The sequence below is a fragment of the Microchirus variegatus genome (genome assembly GCF_963457635.1).
Source record: "Microchirus variegatus genome assembly, chromosome: 5".
NCBI classification, from domain to species: Eukaryota; Metazoa; Chordata; class Actinopteri; order Pleuronectiformes; family Soleidae; genus Microchirus; species Microchirus variegatus.
In genome coordinates, this window is record NC_139806.1 from 35,054,573 (window position 1) to 35,070,326 (window position 15,754).

General features: G+C 40.3%; 2 protein-coding genes across 5 annotated transcripts; both read right to left on the reverse strand.

Annotated features, from left to right (window-relative positions):
• Positions 1–908: 908 nt before the first annotated feature.
• On the reverse strand, positions 909–9,612 carry katnal1 (katanin p60 subunit A-like 1; the record flags this gene model as incomplete). Of its 3 annotated transcripts, none has more annotated exons than XM_083890196.1 (10): positions 909–1,107; positions 2,462–2,588; positions 3,394–3,528; positions 3,634–3,760; positions 4,258–4,416; positions 6,666–6,771; positions 6,881–7,008; positions 7,098–7,263; positions 8,634–8,803; positions 9,451–9,612. In XM_083890196.1, the coding sequence occupies 10 exons, from the start codon at positions 9,610–9,612 to the stop codon at positions 909–911; spliced, it is 1,479 nt and encodes a 492-aa protein (XP_083746322.1). The 3 variants fall into 3 exon arrangements, with proteins under 3 accessions (XP_083746322.1, XP_083746320.1, XP_083746321.1); XM_083890194.1 differs by having other exon boundaries at positions 7,095–7,263; XM_083890195.1 differs by having other exon boundaries at positions 7,101–7,263; positions 8,628–8,803.
• Positions 9,613–12,158: 2,546 nt separating this feature from the next.
• LOC310927550 (ras-related protein Rab-33B) lies at positions 12,159–15,611 on the reverse strand. Of its 2 annotated transcripts, none has more exons than XM_083889865.1 (2): positions 15,244–15,611; positions 12,159–13,762 (listed from the first exon to the last, which is right to left on the reverse strand). In XM_083889865.1, the coding sequence occupies exons 1-2, from the start codon at positions 15,502–15,504 to the stop codon at positions 13,322–13,324; spliced, it is 702 nt and encodes a 233-aa protein (XP_083745991.1). In that variant the 5' UTR covers positions 15,505–15,611; the 3' UTR covers positions 12,159–13,321. The 2 variants fall into 2 exon arrangements, with proteins under 2 accessions (XP_083745991.1, XP_083745990.1); XM_083889864.1 differs by having other exon boundaries at positions 12,159–13,768.
• Between the last annotated feature and the right edge of the window lie 143 nt (positions 15,612–15,754).

The window sequence follows — 15,754 nt, forward strand, 5'->3', positions numbered from 1 at the left end:
ATTTGATCATGTTACTATTGTGATAGATCAGACATAACATAAATACTGATCAAACTGACAATAATCAATAATTGTGCGAGTGCGGAGTATTTTTTCTGTGGTGTACCTTGCACATAAAAAAAAAAAAATAGCTTGACAAAAATAATCCAAACTCAAGATGAATGTATTATTATTAGCTTTTTCCTGAGTTTTGACTCTATTACAGTGTTCTTGACTTCAAGTAAACTGACTTAAAGGTGCAATATGTGACATTCAACTTCACAAGATGCCAGAAAACATTTATTAATAATACTATGTAAATATGTACATAGTAGTAGAGTATTGAGCGTTGTCACACTCCATCTCTGTGTGTTGCTATCAAGCCTCTGTTTTGGCAGGCGATCTGCTGAACAGTATATAATCATAATGTGTTCAAATGGGGGGGGGGGGTGGAGCATTAGAACACTCCCACATGTTTTCTGAAAGCTCTGAAAGCTCAGAGTTCAGGATATCATGTAAACGACTTTCCATTTCATAATTTTTAATTCCACTTGAACACAGCACTACATACAGCAGGTAGCAAGCCATACAGTAATATGTAAGAAAGTAGTTCACAGTGTCCAGCTGAAGGCAAACCCCTGGTTCTGCTTGTGGTTTGTTAGTAAGAAAATAGCACAAATCTGTATTTATGGTTTGTTTTCATTCTGGTGTGGCTAACGCTCAATACTCCTGTTTTGGTCTGACGCTCAGCTTTGCATTTTTGTACCTTTAATTCTTAGCTTTAACAAATCCTTCCTTCCTCAGCTAAGTAGCCAAGTATGTGCAGCTGGACGACATGGACAGTTGTAGTAAAGGTGCAAAAAAAGGGAAATTAAGTGAAAGGTGATGTTTTCCCATGGGCACCAGTTCTCTCGTGGTCTTGTTGTTGTCTATACTGACCCAAACTCAGCCATCCAGGCTTCGTACTTTTCCAGGTCAGCAGCGGAGACAGACTTGGAGATCTTCTTGAGTGCGAGTGTGAAGTCCTCCATTGTCACAGGCATCTGCAGCTCGTCTTTGGAGAGAGCTTGGATCTCCTCCAGGCCCAGGCCGTTGATCCGATGACGCATCGCCATCATGGATGCATCCCTGACATACATGTAAGGACAGGAGGAGAAAGGGACAGAGGACAATTGGCTGTTACTCAGCACACGTACAATACAGATTTACTTCCAAACTGTGGACTCACACGTATGCATCACTTTAATGTTTCATGTGGGCGCACTTAGTGGCTATTGCAGCATCTGCCAAGGCTGACTATTAAGCAAGAGTTTCTAACATTGCTAAAGTGATTATGTCCACTGTGTCCACCGCTGTTGGGTGTACTGTGTCTGACAAAAAACAGCAACAGGAAGAACAACCTTGTCCAAGAGCTCTGTTTCAGATGATAAATACATAAAAAATAATCTGATTGGCTCGTGGCTGAGTTGCTTATTTTTCTGCAAAGTGAAGCAACAGACCCACAATGCAGCTCGGCAATGTTTGACAAATTCAAAGTGTGTCTGCTGTAGACTATGTGTATTACAGTATTTTTTATTTTTCTGAATCCCACATTTACAGTTTTCTCCTGAAAAAGGGGATGAAGTAGAGGCTGTGATTAAACACCACACGTTAACGGTGATGTGTAGATGATCGTCACACAAATTCATGGTTCCTGAGATGAGCAGAGACAAATTGGGCAGCACAAAATAGCTGGCATTGCCAACATAGCTATGGTAGAAAGAATGCCTACACCAAGGACACCAAGGGACTCTTTTTTTTTTAAACCAAAAACAGTTTTCAGTTATTATTATTAAAATAAAAAATCTGTTATTAAGGTGGTGGTCATAATTTGCTGTAGGCATCCAGCATTTCCCAGTCCCAGACTCGCACCAATTGATCAGTGAAGGAGACTCTGTCTGTCCATGTTTCAAAAGGTGTCCTTGAAACAGGGTTTTTTTTACTGCTTGGTTATGTCTCCCACTGCAATCATGTTCTCTTTGGCTCATTATCCAAAGTCCTCAATAAACTCCAGTACACTCTGCTCACCCTAACCCTCTCCTGAGATCCGTCTTCCAGAATCATACCCAGCTTCCCACTGGCTCTACTCCGACCTGTGATTTTAACAGTTTAAGTGTGCAAATAAAATATTATTATTATGTGTACACAACCGGGTAGAGAAGTAAGGATGTCTGTGGGCAGAAGGGGTTGAGCTTGCAGGGCTGGTTGGTTCTTAGGGTGAAGAGAGGATGTTGTGGGTGGCTCTAAGCAGGAAGCAAATGATGCTGTCTTTCATTTGCTGCTTCTGTTTGGTACAGTATGGGCGCCTTAGCACATCATGCCTCAGTGACTCGCTCTATTAGCTACGTGTAACGATACGTGTGGTACATTTTTAATGGTGGCATTTTAAAGTTGCCGTCCTCTGAAGGTGATATGACGTGTACAGACAGCAACAAACACACACCTGCAGACATTGGTGATATCTGCTCCAGAGTAGCCCTCCGTTTTCTCGGCGATGACGTCCAGATCCACATCAGCGGCGACATCCACCTCCTTCAGGTTGATCTTTAGGAGCTCTGCACGGCCCACGGCTGCAGACACACAACACAACGTTTGATTGATAGTTGTTAACTATTAATACATTTCTTGACTAAATAAAACACTATTGATCATCATCCATTGTCTCAATCAATAATCTCTATGCTCTCATCTTAGATGGAGTGATTTGAGCAGTCTGTTCAGTTGCTTTCAGTCACACAGTGAACTCGAGAGATTCCCCACAGACTGTCCAGGGAGGCTGCATGTGTTGACGCAAATGTCTGCGGAAGTCTCCTGCAAAGCCCCAAGGTATAATCTCTGCAGAATGTATGTGTGAGCTCAGGTGAGAACACAGCAGGAGAAACTCCAGAGCATCAACAGCAAGTAAATGGACCAGTATCCTCCATCCTTCAAGCTCAAGCCGTGCCACTTTGTCACATGGAGATCTTACTTCTGTGAACACGTCTAATCCAGACAAAGTCCAGAGAATATATATGCACATATATATGTGTGTGTGTGTGTGTGTGTGATTTATAAACAATTTGTAAACTTTTTCTGAGGAGTTAATGGTCTCAGGTCTTTTCCGGTCTTCAATAGCACATTTTGTCAATTTTGTAAATTCTGTTCCTATTTTGGGGAAAGCAGATGATAAAACATGGCACATGTAAGTGGACACTGCTGTGATTGACAGCCAGGTGACATCTGGGACAAATTGCGATCTCAATGCTTCACAATGAGAGTTAATTTTGCAACCAGAAGACTATGTCCATTTTTACATCATAGAGCCTATGCTTCAGACTACTTCAGTGACCTTTGCTCTACTTTGCTGTGTTGTGACTCTGTGGGTGATAAAGTTACCTGTGGGCAGGGGGATGTAGATCCGTTTCTCAAGGCGTCGTCGTAATGCCTCATCAATGTCCCAGGGGAAGTTGGTGGCAGCGAGAACCATCACCATCTTAGAGGGGTCATCGTTCTCTGCTGCTCCCCCCACACCTTATCACACAATTCATATGACATACAATTATTTGTTTTTGCAGAATCTGTGACTGGAAACTCCTTCATGGCTTCACCTCTCCACCACCAACTTCTCCTACTCACCATCCATCTGTACTAGAAGTTCTGATTTGACCCTACGGCTGGCTTCATGTTCATCTGATGTTCCTCTTCTGCCACATATGGAGTCAATCTCATCTACAAAGATGGTTGTTGGTGCATAAAACCTGGCCTAAATGGAAAAAAAAAGAGGAACGTTGTCTCACAAATATCTGAAGAAAGGAATATGGCTTTTATCCAAAACATTTTGCCTCATTTCAACAACTCACATAACCTATGACAGTGGTGAGCTACCATGTAACCACTCATGTAAAATAAGGGGAAATGTACTGTATGATTCACTCTCTTGCACATGTGGACAGAGCTGGGGAACCACCAACCCTGTGATTAGTGAATGACCCACTCTGCTTCCCATACGTGACTAATTTACAATATTAATTCATGTTCTTGTTTTTTATGCTTATTCTACTCATATTTTGTACTTGTCTTTTAACACTGTGACATGGTTTTAATGGATTTAATGGTGTTATGAGTGCTATACGAGGTGTTTTGTCCCTTTTGTCACTCCAACATGTGTTTTATATTATAAAACTGAGAATGCAGTTTATTTTTCTTATTCAGGAAAGTTAATTGTAGAAGAAAATGTTGTATAAACACATTAATACTTACCATTTCGAACAGCAGTCGAACAAGTTTCTCAGACTCGCCCCTGTACTTGGACGTAAGCGTGGAGGAGGACACGTTGAAGAAAGTGGTCCCACATTCTGTGGCCACAGCTTTGGCTAACAGGGTCTTTCCTGTTCCTGGAGGGCCGACCATTAACACACCCTGAAACAAACACACTGGTGTTAAAATCAAGATGCAGCAACAGAACACACGCAAACAGATAAAGGACGTTAAGCGGATAAGCAGTGGCGACAACTTTTCAAAGTCCGAAACTGTCACTATGTCAACCCGGTAACAGAAAACTGCATAATCACTTCAGCATTCCTGAAAACAATGGTATGTAAGATAAGCAAGGAGCAAGTTTGATAAACATACACAAGTAAATTTAAATTTGTGAATATAACGCAATCTGAGACATTAATTGTCTTAAACAAAGCTGATCAGATCAGACTTAACAGTGGCAGTATTCTCCACTGAAATTTAAGAATATTGATAAATAATGTAGATGCATTTCACAAATATACCACTGTTGTTATTTTTTGTTTCCACTGCATAATTTAACCTACGAAACGTCTTTATTTATTGTGTTTATAGCTTGTGCACCTGTGCATTCATCCATAACCAATAGAAAGAGAGACAATGTACACAACTGAAACACATTTTTCATTATCCTTGCTAGCTAAAAGCTCAAAATAATGACATATACAACAACACACAGCTTTGACAGATTAATGAAAGCTTGAGAGAGAGAGCTGCAACACTGATTTGCAGTTGTTTTGTTCCTGTATTTAAACACATTACATTTAAATGTCAGCGATAAAGAACAGAACAGGACAGAGCTGCCATTCCTGATGCAAATCTCTCCCGTTAACATGAGTCATATATCACTGCTGCGCTGATGTCTCACATTTTGGCATCTGGTTTGTGTGCGTTGCCATGGAGTTTACATGTTCGGCACTATGTAATCCCCACTGCCTTCATACACTACAGTGGCTTATTCTCCCAGCAGGACGGGGCAGACACATTTTCAACCCAAAAAAAACATGAAAACATGTGCCTGATGTAACTAGTCTGATGTTTCACATAGTAGCGACCAAGCGGCATAGACTTCCAGACTAAATAATGAAACCAATGCACCTGTGTGCTGAGAATAACCTCAAAATGTATTGATCTTTTGTTTTTACTGCACTGTCACTAATCTCAAAAAGTCAATCTGAAAAACTGTACTCAAATGAGTGAAAAAGCGTAAAAAAGTCAATGATCCATGCATGTCTCAGACGGATGGAAAACACTGCGCTGTTGCAAAATGATGAGCCCTCACATGGCCGGCCTGAGGGGAAGAGACTTCACATGACATCAGACTCAGGACAGAACAGAAAAAAACAGTTTTACTGTCTATCCAATCCTGTAGATACTGAGAGGAAGCATGGTCGAGCAGCATCCATTTACAAAAGATGTTTTTAGTGATGACGTGTATGAAAGAATTCAAGTTGTGTACATACAGTATTTCAGCAAAATAGTACTGTGTGTGAGACACTATATAACTTCTTAGAATGGGGATTAGTTTTGTGCTGTTGTATGCACAACCACCCTCGTCCCAGAAAACAAAAACATACAATAACAGAAAGGATTCTATTAGAAATAATGTGGAGCTTCATGTGCAGATCCCTGGGCCAAAACTTCCATTTTTTATTTGCTGTGCACAACAGTCTAACCCACAACTAACAAGTGTTTGGCTATTCTCTATTGAAGGCTGTCTGCATATGAAAGTAGATCAATTAAAAAGCCAAAAAGCCAATGCTTTTAGTTACACAAGTTAGTGTGATCTACCACTGTTGTGCTCGACATGGACTGTTTAACTGCGAGCAACCAAAGCCTGCTGAAACCTTATTGGGCAACATAGACACCGAAATTAGATGAGGTACAACCCTAAAATCACGTCCTTTTGCAACAGATTTTATATTTTCACATGCAAAATCTCAATATAGTGTTTCATGTGAAACTGTAAGCATTACTGTCTAGGGTTGCAAAAATCCCCATTTATTTCCATGGAAAGTTTCCAATATGAGATATTTCCAAAATTCCCAAACTAAAGTTCCCAATACCATGGAAAGTTCCAGAATTCCCGGCCCCTTTGTAACCCTATTACTGTCTCTTACTAATTTTATCATTTGGACCTAGAGTCGGCAGTAATCTGAAATAAAAACTGTAGTTGTTGCACAGGCTTTAGGAGTGTTGTGTACAGGACTACAAAGATGGCTGCCCTGTTCAAAAGTCAACAACTACGTGGATTCAGATTGTATTCATATTGTACATGAGTTTGATTACAGAATAATTTGAGAGGCTCAATGCTTTAGTGCATTCTTCTATTGATCTGTGTGATTTTTGTGTGTCTGTGTGAGTAATTGTACCTTCCAGGGTCGACGAATACCCTTAAAAAAGTCAGGCATCCACATGGGTAAAACCACAGCTTCTCTAAGCAGCTTCTTTGCATCCTCCAGATCAGCGATGTCCCCCCTACAGTTCACAACGATAGTGATAGTTCAGTCAGCAGTGCCAAAGAAAACAGCCCGTGCAGCAGACATCGTAAAGCAGCAGCCAAGAATGAATGTGTATGCTAGCATACCAGTGCACGTTAGGGTTGCGGGATACAATATCTCTCTCCAGCATGTCCACCAGGTCACTGTCATACCCTGTGCCATCAAATTTCTTCTGATCGACATCTCCTGGCGATTCTCCAGCTCCTTTCTTTCCCTGATAAGATTGATAAAACCAAACTATTATTAGGGGACAGGTTTATTGAATTCTACTCGACCACCAATCATCAAATTCAGTCTGACCTTATCGTCTTTGGCCTTTGTGCCTCGTGCATCTCTGTGTCCCGGCCGATCAGTTTTAGGGTTTGCCTGACCGCGGCCTCCTGGCACCGCCCCTCGATTCTGGAGACCTGGAGAGTCCCTTCTCTGCTGTTTCATTGCACTAGTGGGACGCTTCCCTGCAACAGGGTTCCTACCGTGAAACAAATACAGCTTTTATACATGGGTAAGAGTGGAACACACCTACAGTAAGATGATCTGCAACGGGAGAGGTGGAGCATTTCATTGCTGCATCCTAAAGCTGTTGTCAGGTGTCTTTTGGCTAACTTCCTCTCCAATGCAGCCAAGTGGCAACTGGTAGTGACACCACCCATAAGAGTCTGAACTCCTGGTTTGAAGCCTTGTTTAAAGCGCTGTCTTGAGGTTTTGCAGCTAGAAGTTTACAGACGTTTTCCTGGAACCAGACTCTTTTTGGATGATACCAGCTGTCAATCACACTGGTATCCACTCATATGCGCTGTGCTTAATTGTCTATTATCCAAAATTGAAACACCAATGACAGACCCTAAAATTAACAATTGAGACTATGAACTCCGCAAGAAAATGTGAACAGACATTATACAAGTAAGAATTAGGTTCCTTTTCCCAAAGACTTCCATTCAAAAGGAGTTGTTTTTGCAACTAGCAGAGCCCCCGCTATTCCAAAAAAAAAATCTTACTTCCTGGCCAGCTTCAACTGGCAAACCAGAAAACTATGGTCTATGGTTGTAGCTGTTAGTATTCCCCTACATCTTACATCACCTTGTGAACGCAGAGTGGGGCATTTATTCATGTTCAAACCGCCCAACCCCACAAGCCGAGGGGATTTGTAGAGTTCTTGCTCCTGAATAAATCATGTGTTTGTCATGGTTTCAACCTGAATCATTACATTATTCATTGTCTGTCTCATACTGTTTACTCTCATGTCATTTCAGACCCTGTCACTCACTCCTCCTGCCACTCCTAGTCACCTGATCTGCTCCGCCCCTGTTACATGCCTGTCCCTCATCTGCTAATCACTCTGCCCCCATATATACCAGCCCATTTCCCCTTGTCCTCTGACAGATTTTCTAGCTTCAAACCTAGTAGTCCAGCGTTATATTCTGTCTGTTTGCCTGCCATTTTGTGTACGCCTGACAGTGTTGTGGGATACCTGAAAAAATTATCCTAGACTTACTTTGAGACTATTAATAATAATCTTTTCTGCCAAAAAATCATTGAGTCTTTTGGATCGTAGTTGCCCCCACAGAAAACACACACAAAATAATACAAGTTAAAATGATTGATAGGCAAACACTGCTGCCTTGTTACAAACAGAATGAAACAGGAACACACAAGGAGACTGCAGCAGCAGTTTTCTTGTTCTCACATACACACACACACAGGTTTCCATGCCTTCAAATGACATTACAGACTTCCATTAATTTCCTGGAGACTTACACCCAGGAAGTCCCCATAATGTAACTGTGCAAATAGATTTAGATTCCCACAACATAAAGAATACCAGGTACACTACACACACACCTGTGTTCTGCGGGGATGGGTGGAGGCCAGACGACAGGATCCTCTGGTCTCTCCTCATATTGAAGCGAAAAAGGTGCAGGTGCATCAGCTGGCTTCCCTAACTTTAGGCTCTCCAGTGTTCCCATGATGCCTTTCACCTGCTCATATTCCTCATTGAGTTCCTGCCTAACCTAAACACAAACAGAATAATAACAATAATAAGAGTATTAAAATAGCAGTACTGCGTCATAGAGCATCCAGCTGCTGTAGTAAAACAAATATGGGTCACGGTAAAGCTTTAAAACAGGTGTTGTGTTTTTAAGATCATAATCATTCATTCATCCATTGTCTACTGATTTACTCTCCACATGCAGGTCACCACCTGCTGACATAGGGTGAAAATCAAGGTACACCGTAGACAGGCTGCCAGTTCATCACAGGGCAAACATATAAAGACGAACAACCATTCACGCTCACACTCCCACTCACACCTATGGTTATTTTAGCGTGCACAATTCACCTCTGCATGTTTTTGGACTGTGGAAAAACATACACTCCACACAGAAAGGCCCTCAGTCAAACAGGGATTTAAACTGGGGACTACTTGCTGCGAGGCAACAGTGTTATAACCACTACACCACTGTGTGTCCCAAGATAATAATCAATGGAAAGAAAAGATGGGACTAATTTCCACTTGTTAATAGTATTGTGCTGTATTAATTACATAAGAAGAATATACAATATTTGCCTCTGAGCTGATGTGCAATATACAGATGACAAAGCAGAAAGTTACAGAGATAACAGTAACTTTGTAGGAGGGAGGATTCAAGGAACTCACTTGTTGCCATTTAACTTTGAGTGCGGGGTCTCTGAGTGACTGACGGTGCTTGTCGATCTGTTGAAGGACGCCCTGGTAGTACACTATGGAGGAGTCATAGTTTCCCAGTAGAGCATACTCACGACCTCTCTCCGCATTGTCACATATCTCTGCTAATTCCATGATGAACATTAGCTAAATGTTGAGGGGAAAAAACAAACAAGTAAATACTGTACATACAGGTGAGTTGGCAACATGTGGTTCTAAATGGACAGCAATATTCAGATGTTAACAGTCTGAATAAGACACTTTCACAACTACCGATAACCCTTAATCTGAATATGGTCATAGTTAATCAGATTATATTTGAGTTTCCACGGCAGTGTGTATTGTAGATGAGTGTCAATGTCAAACTATGTTCTCAAATGGAGCTGCAACTAATTGCGATTCTCGGTTGACTAATTACTTGTAGTTGTTTGGTCTATCAAATGTCACAAAATTGTGAATTGTGAAATGTGTGTCATGTCATTGAGAGGGAAACAAACCAGAACATTTTCACATTTAGGAAGCTGAATGTGAAAAAATTGGTTCTATTTTTCCAAAAAGAAGTCAAAGCAAAGACTCTGCTTGATCCTTTTTCAAACAAAGTCTTTGTGATCTTTCCAGGACAAGAGGTGATCAACTATCAATACCAATTATTATTATTATTATTATGATTATTATGATTATTAATAACATAATAATAATGATAACAACAATAATAATACTACCAATAATAATATGAGTATTATGGTTATTATAATAATAATACTAATAATAATACAATAATAACAACAACAATAATACTACTAATAATAATAATATATCTACTCGGTTTATACAGTCGGTTTACATTCTGTTTACATTGTATATATGTTCTTTATTGTTGCCTTTTAGAACATTTTTCAACAATGTTATGCACTATATAATAAATGCAAATGATTATATATGCAGTTTGACATTACAGTGAACCTACATTCTTAACAACTCAAGTCCAAAGTACATGAAAAGGCGTTGCTTTCCGAGTACGTGTTATATCTAGGTCAAAACCACGTTGTAAACCCTGTTTATGACCAGTCGATGCAACCAAATACACAGAACCTGCTACACCCGGCAAAACATGCCGCTGTTTAAGCTATCTAATTTTCATGTGAGTGTGATTTGAATTGTTTTTGTATTATCGCTGACTGAGCAGACACCACACCAGACTGTTAAATCAGGCCACTATGTAAATTAGCCTCCTCTCTGCCTTGTCTGTTACCCTAACGTTAGCTTTTGCTAGCTTACCGCTGCTAGGCTACACACACACACACACGCACAGAAAACAAATCGAACCGTGTCGTTTTAATAAATAACGTAGACGTCACCTAATCCTCTTAACAGCATTGGATACATATACGGCAAAGCAAAAAAAACAACAATAACCGAAAATATAAACAAGTGATAATCATAAACTAAATGTCGAAGCGAAAATAAATGATCGTACCTGCGTGAAAAGCACTTGGTTTTATTTACTTCTCGGAGTTCGGGGTCCTCTGATGAGCAGAGTGTTACCATGGCCGCGGAAAGACGCCGTGTGTGTGTGAGTGGAATACTGACGTTCGCCTGCTGTGCTGCGTTCACAGACCTGTTGCAAAGCTGGGAAACACAATTACCGTAAAAGAAAAGTGGTAACTGATCAAGATGGTCGCTGTAAAAGAGAAAGCAGCTGTTATAATAGCAAAATATGTCGTCGTCTTTATTTCAGCAGCACAGTGCGTGTTCCAAATGGAATACGCGGGCTATGTTTTACTTGTATTTAATATAGTAGAAGAGACATCGCGAAGGACAAATTACTAGTTTACATGGTTTCGTAAACATACCATTTAAACTGTGGCTATGCAGTAATTAACCACTGGATGGCAGTAAAAGTCGACTCTAAACAAACACATGAAGTGCTCAGACAGAGACATTTAGAATTTGACAGGTTATCTTTGATCAAATGATCATGTAGGACGTTTTATAAATGGACATTTTAGAGTGAAGGTGCTTTTTCAATATAAAGTAGGACGAAGGTACTGTTTTATTAAACTTTATACAGCAATACTGCACTTAGCAAGTCATGTAAGTATTAAATGCATTTGTTTATAATTAAAGAAAATGAGGGTCACATGGGGACATGTAATAATAATAATAATAATAATAATAATAAATCACTGACCTTTTGACAACTATGACCAGGACTAAATGAAATATGTGCATTTGTCCAGAAAATGTTACTAGGAAACTCAGTTGGGAATGCTAAGTCATGCTAAGCATTCATGCTTTTGCCTTTGATTTGCACTTGATTTAGTGCAGATTCCCGTCCTTTGATCTGCCATCTCAGTTCATTGCCTATGGGAGAACAATGGCAGGAAATGTTAAATATTTCCAAAAGCATACAAATCCTACACAAATTGAAACTGAAATGTATGAATGAAAATGAATGTGATTTCACACTTACACAAATGGCTAGTAGTTGTGACTGATGCAGCTGCAGAAAACTACCACAATTACTCTCTCATTATTCCAAACAGAGAAGAAAACACCACAGAATGAAAAAAATGCATGGATACATCAGATTTTAATTATTTACTGCTTTACATTTGACAGACCTCCACACTGTTGTTTGCATTATTGAACACATGCAAACTGTATCAGCATTTTTCTTTTTGCACCATATTTCTATTAGGAGTACATATTCAATAACAGCATCAAAACTCATGCTGCAATCAAACTTTTATTCAGAACATAACTTTAAAACAAGAAAATGATTGCACAGATTTCTTCACAGTTTTATTTTACCTTTCTAGTCCCTTTAAACACGCTCATGTTTCCCTCCTTATTTAATTGCCCTCAACTTGCTTGCTACATGCTACAGCTACAAATATTTGTCGAAACTCCACATCGATTTTTGCATTTCACTGAAATGTTGATTTAACATTGTGCAAACTTGTTGAAAAACTACTATCCATACTGTCACAGTTTCAGGCTGCAGGGAAAGTGTAAATCCATTTTGCTATTTCTATCTTTTGATCACGACAGGTCTGTGGACAGTCAGCGTCAGGGTTTGGAAGCGCAGTTGAACTCCACTCGGCATCGTTATAGCTCCTGAGGGGCACAGTGATCTTTAGCCACGATGTGTTAAAAACCCCATTTCCTGAAAAGGTAGGAGACTTTATGGAAATGCCTTAAAACTCACATCTGGACGAACGACAAAGAAAAGTCTGGTTTAATTATACTAATTGAATTGTCAATTCTTGCTACATACAAGACTAGAGCTGCTCGACAGTCCACTGTCATCATTCTCTGATTCTCCTCTTCATTGCTATGTCCATCACAGTAGCATGACAAAGTGACCGTTGTATCGGCCGTCTCAAGTGGAAAAAAATGAATGTATAAAAACGCCGCCCTCACCTTTACTTGATTTGTTTGCAGGTAAGCCTGAATGTGCAGGGCTGAGTGTGACAGAAATGCAAAGGAACGGTTGTTCTCCTACTAGTCTTTTAACATTATTAAGTACTGATGGTAAAGACCCCTCACGCCACAATATAACCTATCAATTTTGGAACTTTCCAAAACAGCGTTAACCCTTTTCAGTCTTGCAAGCTCTCCCAACTTTTTTTGAGTGTAGTGCAAACATCAAACGTTCTACACTTTTAAATATTTGCAAAACAAAATGAGGTCGGTCAGTGAACACACCGGAAATCGCGTCTTTGTACGTTCAAATGATTCAACAAATTGCAGATTTCAGTTTTTATTGCAATTTGAGAAAGTGTCCCAGTTTTCTGGACATGGGGTTTGTACATAGAGTACATCGACGATGGAGGTGACCTCAGCACTGACAGGTTGCTGCTTCCTGCTCTCCCTGGTTCCACAGTTGCGTCACACTGCTCTCACTCAGTTGCTTTAGTCTCAGAGGTTTGCGACTCTTCAGCCTATAAGCTATGGTCAGAAAGATAGCATCAACGTGGTCCTTCTCAGCAGGGTCTTTGGCTGAAGTCTCAAACAATGGGAAATTGTAGCTGTCAGCGAAGCACTGGGCGGCTGCCGTGGGGACCTCGCGGTGGTCCCTCAGGTCACACTTGTTTCCTACCATGATGCGAGGCACCAGGGGCCCCACGCAGTGCCGGCTGCACTCCTCGATCCACTCAGGGATGCTCTCGAAGGAGGAGAGGCTGGTCACGTCGTACACAAATATGATGGCATGGACGCCGCGGTAGTAGTGCTCCACCATACTCCGCCGGAAGCGTTCCTGACCTGCTGTGTCCCAGATCTGCAACTGGCACAACAAAAACAAACGTTGGCATAACATCTATATCGTAAAATGGTGGTGTAATCGCACGTTTTTCTTACTGTCAGCAAATCCCAAGGAAACACATCATGCATCGCCGTGGATATTGAACTTCAATAATTTGTGGTATTTGTGGTATTATATATATCATATATACTAGTGCACTTCACTTTTTACCTGCTGTGAGAGGGGGAGTGGCTACAGAAGAGCAGCGAAAGCCAATGTGTGCTTCTTTTACCGATATACTTAATGATATCTTTTGCATTACTTATCCAAACAACAATGCATCAGACTTGCCACTGCCACTGCCCGTAGAAAGACACCTGTCAAGTTTGAAATCAATCGGTTCGAGAGATATGCGAATGACTGAGACACAGAGAGACACATGGATAGATAGATATAAAATGTGTTGTCATTCAGACCAACTTGCAATACCTAAGGAGTAAATCTCATCCGCATCAGTGAGCCAATAAAGACGCAGCATGCTGTTTGACTCAGATATAACAGTGCTTGTGATTGGCTGTCTCAAGGCAGACAGGGCTTAACAAGTGTGTGTGTGTTTTCAGAGGCCGGTGCTTCTTTAATGAATGAAGGCAAATGAGACAAATGTTCAACTGCAAGGAGACAATCAGACCAGTTGTACTTCATAGATTTTACATGATGTTTTTTTGTTAAATGTACAGCAGCATTTATTTAATTTTTTTTAAATATCTTTTTATTTCTCCAAAGAAAATGATTCGGATAACATATGAAGATACTAATCCTCGGTCTTACAGTTTACAATTTTCTTTTGGGTATTATGCCCACCCCCCACCCTTAGAGGTATAAACCATCAAAAAAGGAAGAAAGAAATAATAATAATAATAATAATAATAAAAATATATAAAATAAGAAAAAAGTACATGGGGCAGCTATATAAACATCGGCAAGCTGATATGATACCCTAAATAACATTTCTTGATGATTTCCTCTCTTTTTTATTCGTGAGATGCCTCACCTCACCGTTTTTAAACGTGCAAAAGTAAAATAAAAGAAACAAATACCCATAAATAATCTAGAAGAGAGTAAAAAAGGAGTACACACGTATAGTAATGGAAAAGATAAAATATAATCAAAGTAACACATTTTTTTTTGGCCTTCTCGTATTATACTCTTACAACTTTATTACCTTCGTTGGGCATCACTGTGCAAATTATTATGTTTTTTTTTAATGTGAAATATTAAACCTGTTCTTCAAATGTTATTGCTAATACCTTTTGACTAAAAAGTATCTTGAAAAAAATCAGTTTTTTAATGGTGTTTATTCTTAATGAAAGGGTGTAACTGACTTATAAGATCAGTGGCAATATATGATTGATGTTGTTGTTGTTAATGACGACAGTCTTATATTTATTATGTTGTTGTTTGTGCTGGTGTGGTTGATGGTAGGACCCGGAGCCTCCCAGTGTTTTGTTTCCACTCACCTTGATGCTCTCTCCATCCAGCTCCAGCGTTCTCTCCCTGAAATCGACCCCGATCGTTGCCTCTGGGTTTTTCAGGAAAGTGCCGCCGCAGAATCTGTAAGTCAAACACGTCTTTCCCACGTTGGAGTCTCCGATCACGATTATCTTGAATATTCGCGTTCGCGCGGTGTCGCGATCGCGCTGCGAAGAAGAGAGCTCCAACGAGTCGTTTCCACAGAAAACTGTGTCAAATTCCTCCCCGGGTCTGTTTTCTATTGCCATTGCTCTGCATCTCGCGACCGTCGCTGAGATACCGCGAGAGTTTGACCGTGGACTGACATCACTCACTTGTAACTGTACATGATGTAAACTCAAGCCCAATTTATACTTCTGCGTAAAGTGCTCTGCGTAGGTTACGCAGAGACTCTGCGTCGACGCAGCTCATCCCCGCCGATAACGTCGCTGCCAAACTATAAATACGTCATATCTTAACACACACGGCACATGTTTAGACTCTAAATGGCCAATTTCT